This window comes from Ambystoma mexicanum, chromosome 8 (genome assembly GCF_040938575.1).
Source record: "Ambystoma mexicanum isolate Mex_15411 chromosome 8, UKY_AmexF1_1, whole genome shotgun sequence".
In the NCBI taxonomy this organism is placed as follows: Eukaryota; Metazoa; Chordata; class Amphibia; order Caudata; family Ambystomatidae; genus Ambystoma; species Ambystoma mexicanum.
Genome location: NC_090929.1, coordinates 1,456,571,714 through 1,456,595,727, shown reverse-complemented (window position 1 = coordinate 1,456,595,727; position 24,014 = coordinate 1,456,571,714). Strand labels below are relative to the sequence as shown.

Genomic DNA, 24,014 nt, shown 5'->3' with positions numbered 1-24,014 from the left:
AGGAAAATGTTTCTTGGCTCCCACATTCCGGCATATTATGTCTTTAACATTGAAAATCAAAAGGTGCAATCTAAATATTTCGATCCTGGAAATCAAAATTGGAAGCAATAATGGACGCTGCCAACATAAGCCAAGAAGAGCTACTTGAACGCCCACAACATGCTAAAGTTGGAATTGGAATCCTGTGATTGGCTTTCAAATAACGACCAACGTCTAACTCTCAAACCTATTCTTCCAGCATCTATAGGATCTTTGTAGCTACACAACCAACCAAAGTACTTACTAAACTGTCCCTCGCGCCATCATAGGAATCTGTTTCTAAGATTCAGGTTAAATGCATTGAATACCAAAGAAATGCTTTGGGCTCGACGAAATAAGGAAACAACTGACATTTGCAGATTCTGCGAATCAGGAGAAATGAAGTCCCTCAAACATTTAATAACTGAATGTACTGCACTTATCACTCAGCATGAACTGCATTTGGGAACTAACAAACCACAAATATATGAAGCAGAAGCATGGTGGGAACTTGTCTTAGCAGGCCGAAATATCAAGCTATCATGTAGCCTAATTAATTTTCTGGACTTGATCCTGCGAGTTGACCCTCCTGAGGCTGTGTCACACGACTAAGTCTTACAAAGTGTGAAAAGCTTGTTGAGTATATAGACTGGTAAAACCCTTCAGTGAATAAAATTTGAGATTCTGAGAAAATCAAATTCAAATAAGGATGTTAAACAAAGATAACAAAAGTTTATCGCTTTACCGAACTGTAGTTTTACAATAAAAAAAATAAGAATATGCTAGATTCGTCACAAAGACTAGTTAAAGTGACCACAGCTAATCCAGGTGTGCAAATTAAGCAAACTGAAGCAGCAAATCCTAAGTGAATCAGGCCAATTGCTCCAATGCATCCTGGTGCTTGGTCGTTCCCAATAACAGACAAACATACAGAATAGAGGGAAGCAGAATTCAAGCATGTGATTGTGTCTGATATGAATGCCACGTTATTAATGAGCACACGACTGGTGGTAGTTAATATTTACTTTTTGTAAGGGTTCTGATTTTTTGTATATGGTTTTATTGGGCTAGTGCCTGCTATGCACTAAAACTCTAATTTCTAACTTTTTTTAATGCAACATACTTCGGTATCAGGTATTTGCATAGTCTTTTATCTCTATATTTTATCTCAATGTTTCATCCGCCTTTTCTCACTACAGACATACCACCAAGTTCTCTTTTTCATACTGTGTTTAATCACTTTCTGGTTTGTATTTTCATGCAATTTGAGTGTCCCCCACCATCATGCCCCGCAAGGGTAGTTTGACGGTGCAAAGAGGGTTGTTACCAATCGCAATGAACCCCTCATTCTGAGGTTAGAAGCAATGCCCCCAGAAGGGGAGGACCTTTGTCACATGCTTGACAGCATCAACAATAGGTGCACAATACTGCCCAATCGATGTGAACAGACAATATGACACCAAGTGGCTACAGTTCCCAGGAGTCGCCAACCACTTTGGGGGAATTCACCTCATGCCCACATCAGAAGACCCACAGTAGCCCAATATAAAATGCAAGTGCAGAAGAGAATGACCGGCAAATTTAAAGGAATATTATAGGAGGGATTGTTGGCAAGACCAAGAAAGCCAGCAGGTTAAGAGTAGATTGGGATGTGATGTCAGATGTACCAGACAGGTCACAGTCCGGACAACCACACGCAGAGCACTCGCGCTGGGTCCCTTGTCACTAGGTCAATAAAGGAAGGTCTTCCCATGCACAAGCAGGAAAGATCCGAAGATCAGACGAGCCAGCCCATTTTGCGCTTGCGCAGATTATGTTTGCTGCCAGCACCCAGTCAAGTAGACCCCACATGGTATACTCAGGAATGAAGGGTAGGACACATCCTATATGTGCACAACAGCCACCGGCAGGGCTAGCCTCAGGGCAGGGCCTCCCTGGCTACCCTGCCATAAGACCACTGCCACACCAGCTCAAGGAGTCTTTCAAAGTCACCCCAGAGCTGGCGTGGTGGGAGAAGGAGCGGCAGCCCCCCTATTAAAACTAAATATCTGCAGAGCGCATTCAACAATAGGGCGTTGATGCTTTCGTATTAGAACCTATTGAAAAATGTGGCACACCCCCACCCCACATGACCAGGGGCGCGTGGGTGGAGGAGAAGTGTGGGTGGGAGGGGGGTCTGGTAGTGTGCCAAATTTTTGTTTTGCTGTCCAGGGCACTGCCACCACCAAGGCCGGCCCTGGCCACCAAAACCTTTATCTAGTGACCCATTTCAGCGCCTTGGACAAAAACGACTGCTGTAACAATTGGTGATGGGCAGAAGCCCGGGTGGACGTAGTTCCCTTCAGTCCTGGAAAGTACCCAGTCACAAGGGAGGGCGGGGGTGGGGGGCTTGGGTGACTGGGCACAGGAAATAGACTTTTGGAGGGCGGAATCTTGGCAACAGGAACAAGGAGGAAATAATGGAGGTGACAAACCAGCAGATTTAAGAGCAAAGTAAACACTGTTCTGCCCCTCTGGTTCGCCCGCAACTGGGAAACGCTGTAAGGGTGTGCACATGTGCAGCGGCTTCTGCTACAAAGGAAGGGTCAGTGAAACTACTGTAGGGGCGAACTTGCTCCCTCAGTTACTGGCAATGCAGAATGTCTCCGAGTGAATTGTGCAGTTATGAAAGTGATGCCTATGTTCATTTTAACACCACTGTTTATGCCCTCAGTTTTTGCAGAGACACCATATTTTCTCAACTCATTTACAGCCTGTTCCCCCAAATAAAATGCTGGCATGTAACTACAATGCCCACTACTCCCAACTGCACAAACCACTGCCACCTACACCACAGTAACATGTAAAATTAATCAAAGAATAATTACATTTTCACCAACATGTGTTGCTATGGAGGTTTAAATTAATTGTTTAACACTTCATACCGGAGACAAGTCTCTAAGCGCAGGAGCAGCAAACAAGGCAGAATTGCTGACCATCATTCTTAATCAAGTTCTTCATCTGTTCAGCCAATACCGTCAAAGTCCTGCTCCATTAATTAATGTAACACTGGCATAGTTTATCCATTATTTTCATGGGTGTGAGTTATTACAACCTTTGCACGATCAAGGATTCATAAGGCATCATGCAATCTGCAATTAATGTGTACAGTTGCTTGCCACCACATTTAAGTCTTATGGTACATTGATGCACTGTAAAAGGTGATGACTGGACGATTTTTAATGAATCTTAACTTTTGGGAATTGCTCTGGGCAACCCTCTGGGGCATCGTTCTCAGCCCGATTACCCATTACAGTAAGGGGAGAGACCATATGCAAATCAGAATTGCCCCTACCTCCCCACCCCCTTCAAACTGCTTGGCTGCAAGGTTTAGAATTAAGCTTAACCTCTTACCCAAGCTACAAACATGTCTGAGGTTGCTTGTTTGTCTGCTGCAAGGGGGAGGGAGGTCACCAAGTGGTTTGCCCTGGACTGCCTCTTTTGGGGTGGGGCTAAGCCTTATTTGCATATAGTCTTTTCCCTTTCTGTAATGGCTTGGCAGGCGAACACTGGCCTGGAGGGTTACCCAGCTAGAGTTGTGTTAGGGGTTAAGATTAATTCCAAACCTTCCAATCATCACCTCTTGTTTTGCTTTAGCAATTGCTACATGGTCAACACTTCCACAGAACATTTCAACTGCACGCTCTATTTTCAGTAAATGGAAATAAAAGTTCAATGTGACCCCAATGGGTGAAAAAAGGTGCCTAAAATCTATTTCTGCATTTATCTTTTTTTATCAGTGCGATTTGAACTGACAATTATGCCTCTCTCGACAGTATAAGGGTTTGAGAATATGTACCTGTTAGGAAAGCAACAGAACAGCACTTGAAAACAGTTTTTTTATTTTATGTAAAATGCATTTAGTACACAAAGTAGTTTTATATTATCTCAATCAAATCAAAAATGTTATACAGAGTAGTGTGTTCCATAGGTGTGTCCTATGAGTGATGTCCGGGGGTACAGTGATCGCATTTTGACTGAGGAACCCTTTTCACAATAGGGACTTCAGCCCTTTGTGAACTGCGTGTTATGGCAGCACAGATATCTGGTGGGTTCTGTTCGTGTGTTCTGAAAGATTGTAAGCAGTACCCCTTCGGAGCACTACAATAACCTTGACCTCTTGGCAATAGGGACACAACCTTTGGTATAAGTCTGAACTACAAAGGTTGGTAGTGCGGCTGAGCAGCCAGGCTCATCTCAAGAGGGGTCAATGTGAGCAGTAAGTTTGTAACACAGAGCTTCACACAACAGTTACTCACATAAACACTTACACTCAAGGTTTCTTGATTAAACAATTATTTAAGAGACAGTTATATAAGCCTTCTTCAGAAGGGAGCAAATCACGTGTAACTTTTGTATACTTCAAAACACACTTGCAGTTGATTTAAATCATTTGATACCCATTGGGGAATGGCACACAGACACTTCCTACACCCTCAGGTGACTTAAGCTGCCAGGACAATGTGGAGCTTGATTTATCATTGGTACATTTAGATCAGTACTGTTCAGGTCTAAAGGTTAGATATAGGAATAAAACATAGGTTAAACAACACTCAAACTTGTAAGTACTTTTACAACCCTCGAATGCAAAGTCAATTAACCCTTTAGTGGGGAAAGGTAAAAGCACAGTCAGAGGTAGAAGTGTCTTTCAGGGGGACCAGGCAAGCCAATGTTAGTTGAGCAAAGTCAAGGGAAGCTGAAGATCTTCCGATAGTCAAATAAAAGTCTTGCACAAAGTTTTAAAATGAGTTTGTAAAAATAAAGACCATTTGAAAAGGCCACAAGCTGTCAGGCTTGTGAAGGGCAAAGATGCAAGCAACTCTGCAAGGCGACTAAGACAAGTCTCAATGGCGAACAAGTAAGGCTACACAACAAGAGGCAAGTCCTCTTAGGTTTACAGTACCTTTTTAATGAAGAAAACTGGAACCAGCAGCACTTCTGTTCTAGTGTAGGTCTGCAGATCCTTTGTTCCTGGACTTCAGTCGTGGAGACAATAAGGATGACGTCTGGGGACTCCTGCACTACAAACTGGACAGTCGGTGGGAGCAATGGGCAAACTTCGATTCAGTGGCTCTTTGCGGTTCCAGCTCATCGTGTCTGAGCAAATAGCACCACTGCAGACTCTTGGCTGTCGAGATGGGCATCCCTCACATCTGGGGTCCAGCACTCTGTTGTGGTGGCTCAGGCTTGGTCAGTCCTGCTTCCTGGGAGTCCGGAGGATTTTCCTGGAGCTTTTGGCCAACTTAAAAGCAACACACACAACCTGGTGTTCCTCTTCCTGGCCCTTCAGTTCTAACAGCAGCAGGAGTGCAAGTACAGCCAGCTCCGAGAGGAGGTCCAGACAGGCTTACTTTGGAGTTGATTGGTGTCACCAACTCAAGGGGAGAAGTTGTTCTTGCAGGCCTTCTCTAGTTGAGGCGAATTCTGAGTTTCAGCACAGCAGCAGGGCTATACCGGGCAAACCAACGGTCCAGGAGTTGCAGCAGGCGCCTTCAAGTTCTTCTTCGGATTCCTTTGTTCCAGTGGTTGACTCTCCCTTCCAAGCCGAACGCCTCGCCTTTTATGCAGGTTTCTCCCATTCATTCCAGCCTAGCCGTCAGTCACCCAGCAGGGTGGCTGTCATTGCCGGACAGCCAGCAGGTCAATCACCTAAGAGTGCATTCCTGTCTCATAGGATACTGCGCACAGGGAGTTCCGGGCACCTCCCTCACTTCCTGCCAGACACTTTGGAGCCAGAGGTGGGCTTCACTAGTGAATCCCGCCAAAGACAATACGAACAAAGGGACCAAACCTGGTTTGGCACGCAGAGTAAATCTCAATAAGGCATGGGTGCTTCTAGGTCTGGAAAATATCTGGGGCTACACTAACGTGGGGACTGTCGGGAACTGTAGCTTGCTAGCCTTTTGGTTGTAGCCCCTGAGCTTCTATCTGGGGCTACAAGCAAAAGATCCAGGGCTATAACCCCTCAGCCATCCCTCCTAGCAACGCCTCTGCAAGAAGGACCTTTCCAACAAGAAATGGCAAAAAAAAGACTGGGCCCATTTTGATGAAATGGGCACCCATGGGTGCCTTACCAAGGCTGCAATTGCTGCCCGCGCTAAAAACACATAATGGTAGTAAAAAGTAAACCACTGCCACCAGCCATTAATTGTGGAAAGGGTAACAAAAATGTTACATGAGAAATTAAACAAAGGGGATACTAAGTAACCCCTCAAGCACCCTATGGTGAGATAGTGTGTGCTGGGTCTAGAAAGTTACAAATTGTTAGTAAAGTCAATTTCACTTCACTGCTCTTGGAAACAGTGGTTTCACCAAGAGAAGGTATTTAAAACTTTGGGAAATCTAAGACTTCCCTGTGCCACTACACTGAAGGAGCTGTGTGTCACAATGTAAAGATGATGCCTATGGAGTTTGTCAGACTACAAAGTTAAAAAGAAAGCAAGAATAAATCACAGAAAAAATACATGAGTGGGAAAAAAACTGTCCAGGTAAGAAATTAAATTCCTAAAGTCCAGCAAAAAGAGCTGGGGGTCTCTAAGGTAGAAGGGAATTAGCACATTTCTGATAAATCTCCCCAACATCGTGTGACTGTGTATAGCAGAAGACTGCCCATTTTCCAAGATCTTTCCGGCATTCATTTCCAATTTGCTCCAACCTGTAGCGCACGCCTTGAGCATAACTGCACGTCATTTTGAAGTTCGGGCTAGAATAGCACGCCAGTGTAGCAGTGTCTGAATTTTCAGATGCAGACGATCAGTTACTTCATCATGACACTGCCACGCTAGCAGAGGTAAGTACACCTGGGAAGAGTGAACACACCAGTGACTGGTCAGCAGTTTAAATCTTGGGTGGTAGAAAGGCTTATTTGCAGAGGAGCAATAGTGGATCCCATGCCGTGTGCGTTTGTAGTCATGTGTTTGAATAAGAGGGTGCAGTCGACTGAAGTTCACCGATTTTGCGATCCAGGCTAGTTTTGGCAGAATCGGGTTCCTGCCGGATAACCAGGATTGTATGTGTAGTTCAGCTGGGTTACCACCGAACAAAAACTCAGTCCTTCCAGAAAACAAACTTCTCATGGGAAGACCAGCTCACATACCACATTGGCGAAAACACAAGTACCTGGGAATCCAGTTACTTTACCCTGTAGCTCTCCTTGATGCTATACACCAGACCAATCCTAGCCAGGCAGTATTACTAGTTTCTCTAGGCAACCCTGACATTATGCATCATATTTCTTCTGTGCTAAATTGAATATGTAGACTATCCTGCTGCATTTCCTTAGAGCTTTAACCTTAACTACTTAATCTAGAACACTAGCCAGAATCTGGAATGCAACCTCTGGGCAAAGCCGAGAAGGCACCCAGGGCATCACCCTCCTTCCTCCAGCTCATTTTTCTGTACCCACAGCTAACAAAATGTAAATCAGACACGCGCTTCCAGGGCTAGCTGGGAGTGTACCAATGAACGAACCTGCCAGCCTAATTGCTCTACTGCCACTTCCACACCTAGCGATGCTCCAGAATCCAGTCTCATGGCTTAGCAGCCATTAGGCCAGACCCTTCATTTTTTACCACACCCACCTATCATGCTGTGCTATAAAATAGGTTTGATTGCAATGTAGTGCTACAAAAGACCAATTGGTCTCTGCACCTCAGATCAATGTTGCCCGTTAACTTTTTTGTGGATGCAGTCTAAGCCTTAAAAGAACCAGACCGTTGCAGTCTACACATGCCCTTTCTTCCAGTCTCTGATCCTTCCATATCGCATCACTTGTTATAGGGAGAGAGCACAATTCGCATACATGAGCTCTCCCCAATTTTCCTAGTTCACCGGCAGCCTCTTTAGCCACATACAAGATCTATGAAAGAAACCAAGATGCATCACCTTGAAAAAGGTCTTGGAGACTTTGTACTGGACTGGGGTAGGTCGAAAAGCCAAAGCAAAGTATTAGGTGGTTAACATACTAGGAGTCCAAAGTTGCATCCCATGCCAAATTAAACCATTCCTGCTACCAGTTATCTTAGTCACAAACAAATGCACGTCTCTCAAAATGGCAAAGCACAACCCCTGGCATTCACTTTTATAAACACTTGCAGAAACCATGCACTGCTGAAGTAATATCAGTCTAGTGGGAGTGAGGCTGAATTTGCATTAAGGGGTTAGGTGAACATATAAACACAAATGAGCAGGAGCCCATTTTAAGCATCCTGGCACAGTTCAGACTCAAGTTGTCTGCTCTAACAAAAGACAAGAGAATTAAGAGATTAAACGTATGCATTTAGAAAACATACCAGGTTTGCAAACTGTGCATTACCGGACACAAAAGCAAAGGTCTTCACTTCAAATCTTTTTCTGTGGCTGGGATATTGTACTTGAAAACCAACAGGATGGAACACCGTTCTGTAGTTGTCATTTTGGTAGTTACACCTATAGAAGCAGAAAAACATGTTATCAGGAGTCCTGGAGGAACAAGGCTGCACTGGGTGGAAATTCAACAAGGCTATTGGTCTAACATGCTTGCATAAACATCAATTGTGTGAATGACATTTTGGGAAAGACCATGCAACTTTTAGGAAGGAGCAATATTAAAGCCCATTCAAGACCAAAATCCACAGGCAATGCACATTTCTCTTGCAGCTGCAAAATAAAAACAAATGTCGCTAGAAAAACAAAACCGCACTTTAACCGCTGCTTGCCTTATTGGTCCCTATACAGCAGGTATGGACTGCTATACCCTTGGCCTCAGAACCCACAAGCTAGCTTAGCAGCAAAAGCCCCTCCTGGGAACTAAAGCTCGAGTATCACAAAGCGAGCAATGAGCGAACATTTTAACATACGAGCCTCACTGTCCATTCTATACAGCTCTAGTTCCCAGATTACTAAACTGTACAAATGGTTGTGCAGATAAGTTTTGGAAGGCGCAATGGCTTTTGTAACTCAACTTTTCGATCTAGACCTGAAAAATTAAAATGGTGTTAATTTCACTCTTGCCACAAGCAAATAGCCTTTTCCTGGCATTCCCCCTTTGGTCAATGGACGTTACGAGCAGCCTTTCCTTCTTCCCTCCACTGTTTAAGTATGCATGAATGTAGCCGGAGTAGTGGCCCTTGTGGGATACTTATAGTACATTTTGGACGGTGCAAACAGCTGGTTGTAACTGCTTAGTTTTTCTTTTCAAGCATGTGAATATATGAAAGATCGAATGCTGGAGGACTTTTTGTTGCTTACTTGGGAATCCAGCATTGGTATCTTTCACGAATTCACATGCGCCCGTCTGCCCGCCTCCCCTGCTCAGTTCAGTCAGGCAGTTAAGTCAGTTTGAACTGGAGGTTCATATCGGAAGATGGCTGCCTGGGCTGGAGCTTAAATCCTGCCACCTCATTGGGTGGGGGCAGAAAGGCCAAAATGAGGTGGATAGCCTGCAAAAGGGGGAAGCATTTATTGCTGCATTAGCAATGGCCATTCCTTTTAGGTTATGTTATGTTATATATACACACCAGGGATTTCCAGTCTGACGGAATAATTCAAGCATGTGAATCTATGAAAGATGATGCTGGAGAAATACTGTCCCCTCTGGCCACCATTTCTAGCACCAATTTGTCTGACGTGATGTTCCACCAAAAATATACGTAGTGGCTGACACTCCCGCTGGGATGCAGTGTGGGAGGGGGTTTGTTGATAAATCAGGCCTGTTTGGACATCTGGAGCCGTGGCTATCCCGAGCCCAGTCTTTCCCTTTCCACCCTGTATTTTGTGGAGGACTGCTGGTACCTTGACGGTGGGTGCACAGATTTCAATCACCAACCGGTGACAATGCATGATGCAGCCGCAGAGCCATCTGGAAATGGAAGTCTTCGAGAGAGCCTTCCCTTGATTCACAGACCCAAAGTTCACGTGACGTCTTCCGAAAACCCTTCGTGCGGTCCACGTAGAACTTTAGCGCTCTAGCTACATCCAGCGAGTGCAAAGTCCTCTCGGCCGGCATTGAAGGCGACGGGAAGAAAACTGGTAGCACCAAGGGCTTGTTGAGGTGGAAGTCCGACGGCACCTTGGGCATGAAGGAGGGGTGCGTCCTAAGCACTACCCTTGTGTCATGAAAAGTCAAGTATGGAGGCTTGCAAGATAGGGCCTGAATCTCTCCCACTCGTCGTGCAGAGGTGATGGCCACAAGGAACGGTGTCTTCCATGACAGGAACTTCAAAGGCGCCGAATGCATAGGCTCGAATGGGGCTCCCATGAGCCTGGTCAGCACCACATTAAGTTCCCACACCGGGGCAGGGGCCTTCACCGGCGGGAATGATTAGAATAGTCCCTTCATAAATTCCTTTACCAGGCGATGAGACCACAAGGACGCCTGTCCCGTAGTCCTGGTATATTGGGAGATGGCAGCCAGATGTATTTTTATGGAGGCGTGAGCCAGTCCAGCTTTGGCCAGCGACAGTAAGTAGGGCAGCACTTGAGGGGCCGTAATCCGCAGAGGGTTAATCTTCTGTGCACGGCACCAGACAGAGAACCTCTTCCATTTATAACCGTAGCACTTGAGTTGGGGATGCCCTGGCTTTTGCAAGAACCTCTCTGCAATCAGCCGGGATATCGTACCCTCCAAACTCTAGTGCTGCAGGAGCCAGGCCTGCAAGTTCAGCGACTGTGGGTCGTGGTGTAGAATGGCGCCTCCTCTGGAGAGAAGATCCGCGTCCGCCGGCAGCCTGACTGGCGGGGACGTTGACAAGTCCAGAAGGTCTGGGAACCAGACCTGCCTCGGCCACGCCGGTGCGACGAGGATCATCCTGCACCTGGACTTCTTGAGCTGGCTGATGAGGCGGAGCAGCAACAGCAATGGAGGGAACGCGTATAGAAACAGGCCGTCCCAAGGGAACGAGAAAGCATCGCCCATGCTCCTCGGCTGTGAGACCCTGCTGGCGAACCTCTGGCACTTGGAGTTCGTCGTGAACAGGTCGATCTGGGGTTTGCCCCATCGTTGGAAGAGTCGATCCACTTGATCCTGGCGCAGTTCCCACTTGTTGGACGAGCGCAGCTCCCTGCTGAGTGAGTCGGCAATGGTGTTTTTTATTCCTCTCAGGTGGAAGGGAACCAGAAACATCCCCTGGGCGACGGCCAAGTGCCACAGATCCTGGGCCTCCTTGGATAGGGCTGGGGATCTGGTGCCCCCCTGCTTCCATATGTAGAACATCGTGGTGGTGTTGTCGGTGAAGATCCTCACCACTTGGTCCTTGAGGGACGGGAGGAACGACTTGAGCGCCAAGAACACTGCACGGAGCTCCAAGATGTTGATGTGAAGAGACCTCGCCTCTGGGAGCCAAAGGCCTCTTGCGTGGAGATCTCCAGTGTGGGCCCCCCCCCCCCCAACCCTCCAGAGAGGCGTCCGTAGTCACCGGCTCCTGAAACGCCGGGTTTTGAAAGTCATGCCAGTCGTGAGGTGAGCCCGGGTGCCCCACCATAGGATCGCCCGACGGAACTCCTTGTCGAGGGGGATCCTGTCCTCAAAGCAGCCCCCCGCCTGAAACCAGCGGGCGTCGAGGAACTCCTGTAGCGGACGCATCCAAAGTCTGCAAAGGGGCACAAGGTAGATGCATGAGGACATCATCCCGAGAAGGGACTTGATGGACCTCACCCTGGACACGTCTGTGGCTAACAGTCGCCGTACCTTGCCCAGGATGGTTTTGGTCCTCTCCTCTGAAGGGGAGGCCAATTGCTCCACTGTATCGAGCTTCGCCCCCAAAAACAGTGCTACTTGCGACGGAACCAGGTGGGATTTGGGGTAGTTGATGGAGAACCCCAGCTCCATGAGCAACCGGACGGTCTTCGCCGTATGATCGACGGCGAGTTCCTTTGACCTTGCCCGGATTAGCCAGTCGTCCAGGTAGGGGTAGACGTTGATCCCCTGCAGGCACAGCTGCGCCACCACTGGTGCCAGGCACTTGCGACTTTAATCCGAACTGTAGCGCTCTGAATTGGTAGTGGCGTCCTTGGACCACGAACCTGAGGAACTTCCTGTGCCTTGTTAGAATGGGATGTGGAAGTAAGCATCCTCCAGGTCCAGCGACGATAGGAAGTCGCCTTCCTCCAGCTGTCCCAGTACGTGCTGGAGGGTGACCATCCTGAATTTCTGCGCCTTGATGTATTTGTTTAACCGACGCAGGTCTAGGATGGGGTGCCAACTGCCCGTCTTCTTCCTGACAAGGAAGTACCTTGAGTATACTCTGGAGCCCCGGAGCCTCCTGGGGACGAGCTCGATGGCACCTTTCTTGAGCATCGCCTTTACCTCCAACAGCAGTTGAGGGACGTGATTCTCCTTCCTGGCCACGGGAGGAATGCGAGGGCACTTCTTTAGGAATTCCAGCGAGTGCCCGTTGGCCAGGGTGTCCAACACCCAACGATCGGTGGAGATGGACTCCCACACCCTGACGAACAAAGTCAGTCGGCCTCCCACTGGGGTGCTTCGGTGGGGGCCCGACCACCCAGCCGGGTTGCTTGGAAGCGGCCTTGCCGCCTTGGCCTCCTTGGCGACAACCCCCTTGCTTGCCGCGACCTCTGTAGGCCTCCTGGGAAGAGGAGCGGGCCGCCTGGCGGTAGGTGGAGGAGCCACTGCTGGATCCTTTGGAGGCACCCTGTCTGCCTCCAGAGCTCCGAAAGGGCCATCCATGCTGAAGCACCCCAAGGGCCCGGGCCGTCTCCGAGTCGGTCTTGATTGCCAGTAGAGACTCATCCACCGCCTTACCAAAGAGGTTGTTGCCGTCGAACGGCATGTCCAACACTCTGGTCTGGACGTCCTAGCGAAAGTCTGTCGCCTTGAGCCATCGTCGGAGGCAAACTCCGTTGCCCAGTTGGCGAAATCCGGTATCGGCAATGTCCGTTGCCACCGTAATGGCGTGATCCGATGCCACCTCTCCTTCCTGCAGAATTTCTAGGGCCTCTGCCCTTTTGTCATCAGGCAGGAAATCTAGCAGGGGAGCTATCTTGAACCAGAGCTCCCTGTCGTAGTGGGCCACGATCGGTAAGGCATTGGCCGCCTTAATCGTCGTCGCCGCCGACATGACTCGTCGTCCCATAGAGTCCAACTTCTTACCCTCGCTGTCCGGTGGGGAAGTGGAAGTTGAGGCCACCGGGCCCGCTGCCTTCTTCTTAGCCGCTGCCGAGACGACCGAGTCCGGCGTGGGCTGGGCCCTGAGGCACAAGGGGGCGGCATCAGGGACTCGGTACTTCTTCTCGCACCTGTCCCTCTTGGCGGGTGTCATGGCTGTGTTCTTGAGGACAGCAAGCCCCTCGTCCCAGATGTCGAGTAAAGGTACCACGAGGACCGTCTTCCTCTTAGCCTCTCATTGTTGGTACAAAAACCCCTCCTTTTTCTGTTCTTCAGGGCAGAGCTGGAAGAGCTCATATGCCCTGGTTATCATGGCGTGGAAAGAGCCAACCTCGTCGGCTGGGGACGCCCGCGGGGGTGGGGGAGATGACGGGATGTCTACTGTGTCATCGCCACCGTCATCATCTGTCGCCGTATCCTCTCCCGGCGAGGGGGACGAGGGGTCCACCGGTCTCGCAGGCACGAAGGGCGGGGTGGACTCCTCCGCTTGTTCGGAAGCCCTCCGAACGAGCGGAGGAGAGTCCACCCCGCTCCGACGGGCCTGGTTCTGGCTCCTCCATCGGGGTGCGTGGTAATCTCGTCCTTATCTCGGTACATAAGGATTGGATTGCCAACAAAATGGCTGCCGAGCTATCCTGGGGCTCGGGCAATGGCTGCGACGGACGGGATGGACGCTCCAGTGGGCCCTGTTCGTCGTCCTCGTCGCTATCCTCGATCACGTCAGCAGGGACCGTCCCCTGGGATCGAACCTTCTCGAACCTCTCGTTGAGGTTTATGAACCTCTCATTGAGGCCTATGGACCTTTCGTTGAGGACCCTCTCGGTCTCCACCAGTTCCTCCTCAGAGGCTGATTACGAGTCCAACAGCCACCCCCCCCTCTTTTTCAGCCGGGGGCTTCACAGGGGTCTTAGCGATGGGCTGGAAAGAGGATTCCCTCCGCGGCGGCAGGGATACTCTGGGCCCAGAGGCCGTTTCCATTGGCGTAGTCTCAGCCGGCTACGCCAGGGTCGCAGAGACCACTTCGGTAGAGGCCTTAGCCGGGTGGATCAAGGCCCTCGCCACCTTAGGTGCGTCCTGGGCCTTTGCCTTGGGGGGAGTGTCAACGCCTCGCTCTCCCTTCGAGATCGACCGGGTGCGCTCCAGCGGCCTACCCGGGTTCTCGGACTTCCTCTTCCCCGATCCAGAGCGTTGGCTCGTGGTCGAACGTGCCGGGGAAGTAGCGCCCTGCTTGGCAACCGAAGAGCCCGACCTTTCGGCGCTCCCGGAGCCCGCGGACTCGGTGCTTGGCCTTCTGTTGGGCCCCCATCGCCGGGGCGCCCTCAAAGGACTTAGAAGCCCGCTCAGACTTCTTCGCCTTCTCACTTGCTGTGCCCTTCTCCAGCCAGGTGGCGAGGCGGGAACGACGATCTTGTTTGGTCCGTTCAGAAAGGTTTTTGCAGAATGCACAGTCCTTTTCCACGTGCGTCTTGTCCCCATGGAGGCAGTAGAGACATCGCAAATGCTCGTCCTCCTTGAAAACGTTATATAATCCGCATCCAGGGCAGTTCCTGAACAGCTTGGATCCGGGCGTCGAGCTCCCTTTGTCCTGGAGGTAGGCCGCAGATCTTCCGGAATCCTCTGAGAAGTGTAAACTCAATAAAAACTTCACCCTTGAGGGGCATAGAAGAATTCCCAAACGGGTCCCCGTTATCGGAAGTAGAAACGGTGCAGCTTGAGGCTCGATTAAACCGAAAAAATGAGAAATTCTCCTGAAAAAACATGAAAACGCAGTAAAAAAAACTCGAGAGCTAAACACGAGGACTCCCAACACTTGAGCGTGCGGTAAAAATCTGAGGATGGCTGCCAGAGGCGGGGCTTAGGGAGAGGGCAGTCATTGGCTGGGGGCAGTATGACCCAGAGTTCAGTGATTGGTTACTAAGAAAGACAGATCAGAAACGAAAATGATACTGATTTTTTCTTTACCAAGGATTCCCAGCCTGACGGGGAATGTTCATGAGCATGTGAATCCATGCCAGACCCCATGCTGGAGAAGTGTGGTGCACCGCCTCTGGAGATTGGGCCCCCGACGATGCAGTCGCCTAGGTATGGGTAGAGATGGTGGCCGTGGGTGCAGAGGAGGGCTGCCACTGCATTCATGAGTCTGGTAAAGCCCCTGGGAGCAGAGTTGAGGCCAAAGGGTAGCACCTTGTATTGGAAATGGCAGCCCATGATCCTGAACTGCAGGAAGGAACGATGCAGCTGCCAAATAGGGGCGTGTAGATTACGCGTCCTTCAGATCCAGGGAGAACATCCAGTCTCCCCTGCACAATGTCTCAGCAATGAGTGCTGGCGTAACCATCTTGAATTTGTGAAGCGGGAGGGAGAGGTTGAGGGTGGAAAGGTCCAACTCCTGCCAGGCCAGCCTGGTTCTTCTGTATGGCGAAGATCCTGGAGTAGAAGCACGAGCCTCGCTGGGAGGCTGGAATTTTTCACTGCCTGGCTCTCGACGAGTGACAATTCCTGCCAAGAGAGTTGCTGTCCCAATCTGTGTGAGTGGAGGAGAGGAAGGGATCGGTAAGTGGTACCCCGGGGATACTACCGAGAGGATCCAAGGGTCAGCGAACCTCCGAGGCCAAAACTGTGAGTGAAGGGAATAAAGCTTCTTCCTGTACCCCTCCAAGATCTTCTCCTTGCCTAGCAGCGCCGAGGACGAGGTGGCCGAGGACGACAGGCTTTGAGTAGAGTGACGCTGCAGCAATCACCAAAGAGTGCAGTTGAGGGTTGGCCAAGAGCAAAAGTGTATCCCACTCCATTTGCCTTTATTTGGCATCCAGGCAGCAATTGACCGGCTGGACTGAGTGGGGTTTTGGCTGGACTGAGCCACAAGTTTTTGGCCAAGGCGACTACATCCTTCTGCGCCAGAATCCCTGTTCTAGGTGTGGTGCGTAGAGTGAGGACTTTGGCAAGGACTCCTGCCTCTGGTGGTTTGACTTCAGGTTGAGGGAAGCCCAAGTACTCTGCCAGCCCTGCAAGTTGTTCGTGGAAGGACTTGGCTGACGTGTCGGGGTCTTCTTCCTCATCTGTGTCCACCAGGGTGTCCGGCTGGTCCGGAGCGGGTGGAGGAGTGCTGGGCGTTGAGGGCTGAGGTGTGGAGACCGGAGCCAGAGGCTGCAGCGGACACTGGTACAGAACCGCCTGAACTGTAGGAGGAAGGGGAGCCGGAATCAAAGGAGCCGGCATGGGCAGCGGGGGCTGCAACGGAGTCTGCAGCACTGGAGCCATAGGAGGAATGACTATGGGCACGGGCAGGAGGGAGCATGTCCCCGATAACATCCCTGAGCATGGCCCCCATCTGAGGAGATCTCCTGAGTGTGAGGAATTTATCAAAGAACCTTCAGGGGCCGGTGCATATTCTGTCTAGTTGGTTGCAGAGGGAACCTGCCCTGTGCTGCGCTGCTGATGTATAAGCAGTAGGCCACATACCTGGTTGACACCAGTCCCACCTTGTAACTCGTTCACCCACCTGCTCCTTTTCTCGGGAAGGTATCGGATGAGTGGCCATCTTGTTTGGCACGTCTGCCATCTTGTCGAGCTGCATGCCACGTGCCGAAGTCGTGGTGGTGCTCACTGGGCCCAGCCTCCTTCAGGAATCTTGATGGTGGAGCAGGAGACCTGCCCTGCAGCTCAAGCTGAGGCCTGGTAGGCGTGTCGCCCTCAGCATAGTCGCCAGTAGTGCTGCGTGCAGGCGCCCCCTCGGCCATGTTGCCGGTACAAGGGCGTAGCCCCTCGGGTGTACACCCGGTAAAAGAACCTTGCGGTCCCTCCGTACTGTCTCCGGAAGGATCTACAGACCACCTCGGCCTGGCAGCCGGTAGCTGAGCTAGCCTCGGTACTCGTACTAGTGTGAGAACCTGAGAGGTTCCTCTCGCTCCGGTGTTTCCTTGGGAAGGAGTCACCCTTGCAGGGTGAACTGGAATAGAGCAGCCCTCCCTTGGGGCTTGACTTATGTCCAACGGAGTCCTTCAGGTCCTCTGGAGGCAACTTCTCGAAGAGCTCCCTCCACCTAGCTAGTCTGTTCTTCAGGGCACGCGAAGAAAGTGCACACGCGGTACAATCCTCCCATCCGTGGTGGGGGCCCAGGCAACGGAGGCAAAGAGCATGGGGATCTGATGTAGGGAAGAGCCCCTTACAGGCTGGAAGCCTGCTCAAGTCGACATGCGCCGAGGAGGAGCGTGGCGCCAGAGGACCAAGTACCAGGGAAGAGCACATGGTATTACATGGCCGAAGCCAAACCCAGGAATGGTGAAATCGGCCCATTCCCGTCGACACGGAAAAGATGTTTGGGGTGTGGCACCGGTGGGCAGAGTCAGGGTAGCACATGCTCCCAGGGCCACACCCCCACGCGCCCCTAAATTTAAAGGGGTGGAAGGATGTTTCTGGTGACAAGGGTTCCGTCCCCGTCCCTAGGAAGGGACGCCCATGTAGTATGGAGGAAAGGGGACGGGACGCAAGAGTAACTGTTGTGACCAATTGGCCAATGTGAGTGTCCAGCAGAGTATCGCCTTTTCCGCCACATCAAAAGTCTTTGCAAGCGTCTAGCCATTAATCCTTGTCAGAAGCACAAGCCCTATTCCCATTTTAAAGATACTTGGTTCATCCCCCAATGCAAGCAAATGAATACACAGTTCATGAGGATCAGCAGAGCCAGACAACCATAGACCAACTCTGGGCCCAGAAGTACTTGTGTTTTCTTCCAGAAATGTATTTCCCAGAAGCTGGAACAACCCGATAAGTACAAATCATGTACAAGGTGAGATGAAGGATCTGGTCACCCAGTGCCAACGATGACCCGAAAGCCTAGTGGTCATCTATTTTCTTCTAAAACAGCTCTTGGCTATAGAACTAAAAGTTCAGAATCTGCGTCTGGACATCTAGGAGAAAGTTGGTTGCTTTCATACGGGCTGGACACCGGCGGACAGAACCATGTTCATCTGCCTGAAACGTGCTTCTGCTGTATTCACTGCGGCATCCATCATGTGATCTGATGCAGTTTCACCACCTTTTACAGTTGCATTAGCCTTATCTTGTAGATGAGCTGGCAGATAGTGCTCTGGCATAGGATGAATACACGGGTGATCACTGCTCTAATTGAAAGTGACAAGTCAATACTTCCCTGCCAACTGCCTCTAGTTTCCTGCCCTCCTTCCAGATTTCTTTTCTTCGGTTGATACCTGGAGGTTGAATATCTGTGCAGCCTTACTGATTACCGAATGGAACAAGGCTGTGTCATTGGGTTAAGAAGACCCACCAGGGGAGTCCCGCTTTTTCTGCTTTGTGATGTACACCATTCGTCTTCTTGCAGCAAGTCTTGTGGAATCTCCCCCTCTTCCGGTTTCGCCTGAGAAATCATAGTACAGATCCCCCACAGGGTATCGCCATAAATGGCGATCTTCTGATGACACAGTGGATCGTGCCCTTGTCAATGCCGGGGGTGAGATGGTCCTTGGTCTCTTGTGCAGTACTGCTGCCTGCTCAGAAATGGACTGTGGTCTTGATGAGATTGAGGGCGAGTGACTGCTTAGTCTACGAACTTGTGGTGTTATAGTAGGGCCACCACCACCTTGCAGCCTTGCTACTCTAATTCTACTCCTTACCTGAAATTCTGTCCAAATATTTTGTAATGACTGCATGAGGGCAGGCTGGGATGGATCATCAGCCACCTGTGGTGCTTCTGAGAGTGGTTGCCAAAGAGGGCCATCTTCCTTTAGTACGGTATTCGGCATGTCCTCCTCTATGTCTGAAAATTCTTCTTATAGTCTCATGTCAGGTAGCTCGATCATCTCCTTTATTGGGGAGGGATGAATTATGTTGACCCCTGATAACTTGAGTTGTTGGTACTTCTTACTTGCTTGTCCTTTGCTATGGAGTGATGACCCAGGGACAAGGTGCGGTGCTCTGTCGAGAAGCGAGGTGTGGGGGAGTGTTTAATGGTGGACAAGGTATTTTCCATTGATTGTTTCATACCTGTGGATGACTGGGAAGGTTAAAGAGCATTTTCTTGTAAACTTACCACTCTAGATGGCGTCTTTTCCGGTCTTGCTGCTTGGTCGATGGGTCCGTTGACATAAGTGTCTGATTTCTGCGCCAGCGTTTTGATACTGTGGCTGATCTGCTTGTGTATCAAGTCTTGTCCATAATAGAACTGCCCATCGACGAGGAGTGACTTACTGTTGATTTCGGGGGCATTTTTAGCACCCGATGGGCCCCCTTTATCTGTGTAACGCTCACCTGATTCCCACGGAGGCGCAGGTCTGGCTTCGAGTGCTGATGCTTCTTCAACGGTGAAGCGCAGGACTCTGAAGATGGACAGGAAGGGCCCCTCTACTCTGGCTTCTCCGGCTCGCAGGAATATTCCCCTGTGCGTGAAAAGGGAGTATTACCTACTGACTGAGTTATGCTCAAGCCTCCCACTCTCTTCCAACCCTCCACGATACCCTTCCAAGATTCCCCGTGAAGTCTCACCTTAGGGTCAGGAAGGATGAGCTCTCCATCCTGCTTCTGATGCAGGGGCGCGTTGAAACCCAGTTACTTCACTGGATTGAGGATTGATGGGAGTTCATGTAAGCTTGACTATTCAGTTAAGGCTCTGTAAAAGTTCTGTTGCAAGTTCAAAAGTCCAAGCTTAATAATAATGTTCATTGTCTTTTTCCCCTTAGGGGCCGGGGTTCGGAATGCCGGAGATATGGCGCCGACCCGAAGTGAAACGTGCCGTTCCAATAAATGACAGGTAAGTTCTGGATGAGCGCTCGGGTAATGTCTTTGCATTCGCTCATTCAATGTCTTTGTCTTTTTTCCCCATAGGGGCCGGGGTCCGGATGCCTGGAAGCGGCAAGACCCGAAATGAAATGGGAATGACCCAACAGGTAAGACTTAGAAGGAAACTGAGCTTTTCCTATTCCCTTCCTTCTCTCACCTTGTTCTTGTCTTTCTCTCTAGGCTCTGGGAAGTGGCTGTGGATCCGGATGATCACTGCTGAAGATGGTGGCATCCAGGAAAGGTGAGTGAAATGCAGCGCTGCAGCGATCGTAGCGAAATGCTTTTAAAATGAGGTCTTCCTTTTCAGGATCGTCGGTGTGATGTCTCTGTGGTGCTGATTTAGCAGGTAAGGTCTTTTGTCTCCCTTTGCAGGTGACCCAGGATACTGACAGGCGTGGCTGAGGTCCAGATGCAGGAGCTGACACGGTGAGCGTCCAGCTGCGAGAAGCAGAACAACGCGAAGCGTGAGTTGCTGATCGGGTGTGGTTTAAATAGCTTTGGAAGAAGTTCCAAGTGTGTATCCTTCCTCTGATCAGGTATGTATCCTTCCCCGACCACACCCGGGTGGAAAGTAATCCCACAGAGTTCTGCACAGAGAGACTGGGGCCGTTTTGATAGCTTCTTGATCTGAAGAGTGGCACTTGTTCTTTTCCAAGTAAAGTCATCTGTGCTTGTCTTTGCGAGCTTTCAGAGTGAGCGATTGACATCTCACAATCTTCAGTGTCACGAGGATGCAGGCAATAAAGGCATTCCTGATGAGCATCCCTCAGAAAAAGGTTTTCTTGCCACAACCTGTGCAGTCCCTGCAGAGGGATTTTTTAAAAATATTTGAGAAATCTTCCCCTTTTACCACGGTCATGGCCATGAGGAGCCAGGTGAACATTTAACAGTTAACGATTTGTGAGTCCTTGTAGTTTGTCAGCTGCTACAAGGCACAACAGCTGGTCGAGTAGGTAGATATCTTCCAGAAAATATGTATATTGTGGGAAAATATAAAGCTTGAAGACTTTAGAGAAGAAAAAAGCTCAGATGATTCCCTAGTAATCAGACTGCAGTGAAAAGTCTCAAGATGGCTGCCTGGGGTGGAGCTTAAGTCTTGCAACCTCATTGGTTAGGGGCAAAATGACCAAAATGTTGTGCATAGGCTGTGAAAGGGAAGCCTTTAAGGCTTTATTAGCAATATCCATTGCTTTCTATGTGATGTCTATTCAAGGATTCCCAGTCTGATTGGGAATAATTCAAGCATGTGAATCTATGGAAGATCGAATGCTGGAGAAATGAAAAAGTCAAAAGTCAATAGAAAGAGGAAATAGAAAGTAGAGAAGAGGATACTGAAGTGCAGGCAGAGAGTAAACAATGTGAATGGCCACATTTGAACTAGGAGAGTGTTGAGCAGTCCAGTTAAAGAGCAAAAAATAAATCTAGGCGTGAGAAATCAAAGGAGGAAAAAAACATGAAAGGAAAGAAAAGGACAGGCATTGTAAATATTAGAGATAAAAACATGTACAGGCTATATCAGATGTGAGAAGCAAACTGAGTCAATAAAGACACCAAGATTCAGAGGGGATATCGTAGGGAAGAAAAGAGGTAGGATTAGGAAGTGAGGCAGTAAAGTAAAGAACTTCTGTTTTAGTGAATTGAGATGAAGTGAGAATTCATCCAAGCATGAACCTCAAGAAGGCAGCCGGAAAGGGTAGAGTGAATCTCATTAAAAAAGGTAGAAAGATCTGTTAATCGTCAGCATAGAAATGTTTAAAGGAAGTGATGAGAGGAAAGAGGGAGAGTATACAAAGAAAAGGGCCAAGAAGAACATCTTGAGGAACACCAAATTGCTAAGGCAACTTGGGGAGAGCTTGCCATGCCAGGAGACATTAGTCCCGTTCTAGTCACTTGGGTAGAACCGGAAGCACTGAAGAACAGGTCCGGAAAGGCCAAGGGAAAAAAGTTGAAATGGGGTGATCCATAGTATTGACATCAGCAGCAAGACCCAAGAGGACTAGAATAGAAGAACATGTGTTATGGCAAGCACAAAGAATTGGCGACTGTTTTGTGTTTCAGTAGAGTGTAGATGTCGAAAAACGAGGTTGATGAAGAGCAAGCATAGCTGGTCCAGATAGGAAGAGATTTTAGTAAAAACCACTCATTACATAACTTTTGATAAGAGAAGATAAGCAATTAGGATGAAAATTAGCAGGAAGCAGGCTCAAGCAAGGGTGTTTTAGGGTAGGAAGAATACAGGCTTAAACTCCAAAAGGAAAACAGAATTAGCCAGAGAAATGTTAAAGTGGTCAAGAAAGGAAGCCAGCATTGACAGACTGGGTATCAGAAGTGAAAGAAGGTCCTGTAGAGAAGCTGTGGGTTGTGCAAGAAAGTAAAATGGTGGCATCAGAGTCAGAAACCTGAGTGAAAGAAGGAGAGAACATAGGGTGGGCAGAGTGGGAGGGAAAGACCAACATAAAAGTGAGACTTTAGGCACGAACGTACATAGTTGCTTCCATTCTGCTGAAGCTCCACGGATCCTCTGGTGCTTTAACTAACGACGTCACCAGAGTGCTGTCTGACCAGGCGTAATAAATTGCTGGCTCCTAAGAACATAAAGGCCTACTATTTTCATGTGACAATGTGGTAGCTAAGACCAAATAGATTATGGGGACCATCGGGTTACCTGTGGGACATCGAGCTTAGCTGTTGCTCGCATCACCTCCCTTGAATTTCATGGATGTTGGGGAGTGCCACTATCCGGTTCAGGTGGATAGCGAGAGAGGGTAGGGAGATGCGGGGGTGCATTGTTGGGGAAATGTTTTTCAAGATTTGTGGCTGAGAGTTGGAATCCTGTAACAATGGTTGATCAGACGTGCTAGTGGCCCAGGCAGGCGTACTATTCTCCATGTCTTACATGACACTGATCATCATGAGGAGGAACTAACATTCCTGGCGTGTAAGGTCCAGGGCCTGAACAACCCTGTTAAGGCAAGGAAACCACTAGAGTATATTGATCGACACTCTTCCCAAAGTACTGTTCTTGCAAGAGACTTGTGAACTTGGAGAGGGCCTTTTCCAGGAAGTGGGGTCATTGCAGATAACCATTCCCCAGCATTTAAATTCACAGAATCATGTATAAATGCACAGTGGAGTTATGTCATTGTATGGGGAAAACTGGAAGTGAATGATATTGTATTAGAATTGTCCAAATTCCGGTCAGTATGTATTTACTGGTTTTTATGGAGAATTGACGGGGTTAGGCGCCAGAGCAGGGGATATTGCCATGGTGTAGGGTGAAGATTTCAATATCGTACTCCTTATCAACCTAGATCGTTCCTCTATAACCCCTTGCATCCTATCCTCATCAGCCTCGACTGAACTGCAGGCACTGCCACAGCTGCAGTTACTAGATGTGTTTTGAGATGCATACATCGGGGCTGCAGAGAATGTACATATTACTCCACAGTCCAAGATTCCCCATCAAGGATCGGCTATTTACTTATCTCGTCCTCACTGTTGGCTAAGATGTCTGTCTACCATTCTACCATGCACATTCTCAGACCATACTTCAGTGGGCCGGTTGCTTGCATTGGGCCATTGCCCAAAGCCCCGTAAAATGTGGAGGATGCCATCCAACACTGCTCTTTGATCTCACACTGGATGACTCTTACTGGCAAGATAGATTACTTTTTCACAAACAATGTTGGCTCAGTGGTAGCTCAATCTACAGTTTGGGAGGAGTTTAAGGTTTGCATGGGAGGCAAAATGATTCCTGAAACAGCGGTACTTGGAACCCTCCATGAGGAACTTAACAGTCTTGAGGCACAGATAAAGCTACCTGAAAATGAATATGGGATGACGAGGGATAAATAAGTGTTGGGTAGGATAATGTGTACTCCTTGAATGTCACTCCCTTGATAAAAGGGAGACCTGTTGTATATCAAAACCAGTCCTAGCACAAAAATGCAGAGAAGCAGACAGTCCAGGGAGGACACAAGCTTGCAGGATTAGCGCGGAGGGAGGGGCACAGCCAATAGCAAAAATTAAAGGTGGGTCAGGGGTGGTCGTCACCGAACCG

The 24,014-nt window shown here is 49.2% G+C and overlaps 1 protein-coding gene across 2 annotated transcripts in view; it reads right to left on the bottom strand.

Annotated features, from left to right (window-relative positions):
• Window positions 1–24,014, bottom strand: part of LOC138473107 (zona pellucida sperm-binding protein 2-like) — an 895,281-nt gene that overhangs the window by 25,124 nt on the left and 846,143 nt on the right. For both annotated transcript variants that reach the window (XM_069611626.1, XM_069611625.1), the window contains exon 15: window positions 8,349–8,484. In XM_069611626.1, the coding sequence (XP_069467727.1) occupies window positions 8,349–8,484 (136 nt within the window). The remainder of the gene's footprint in view (window positions 1–8,348; window positions 8,485–24,014) is intronic.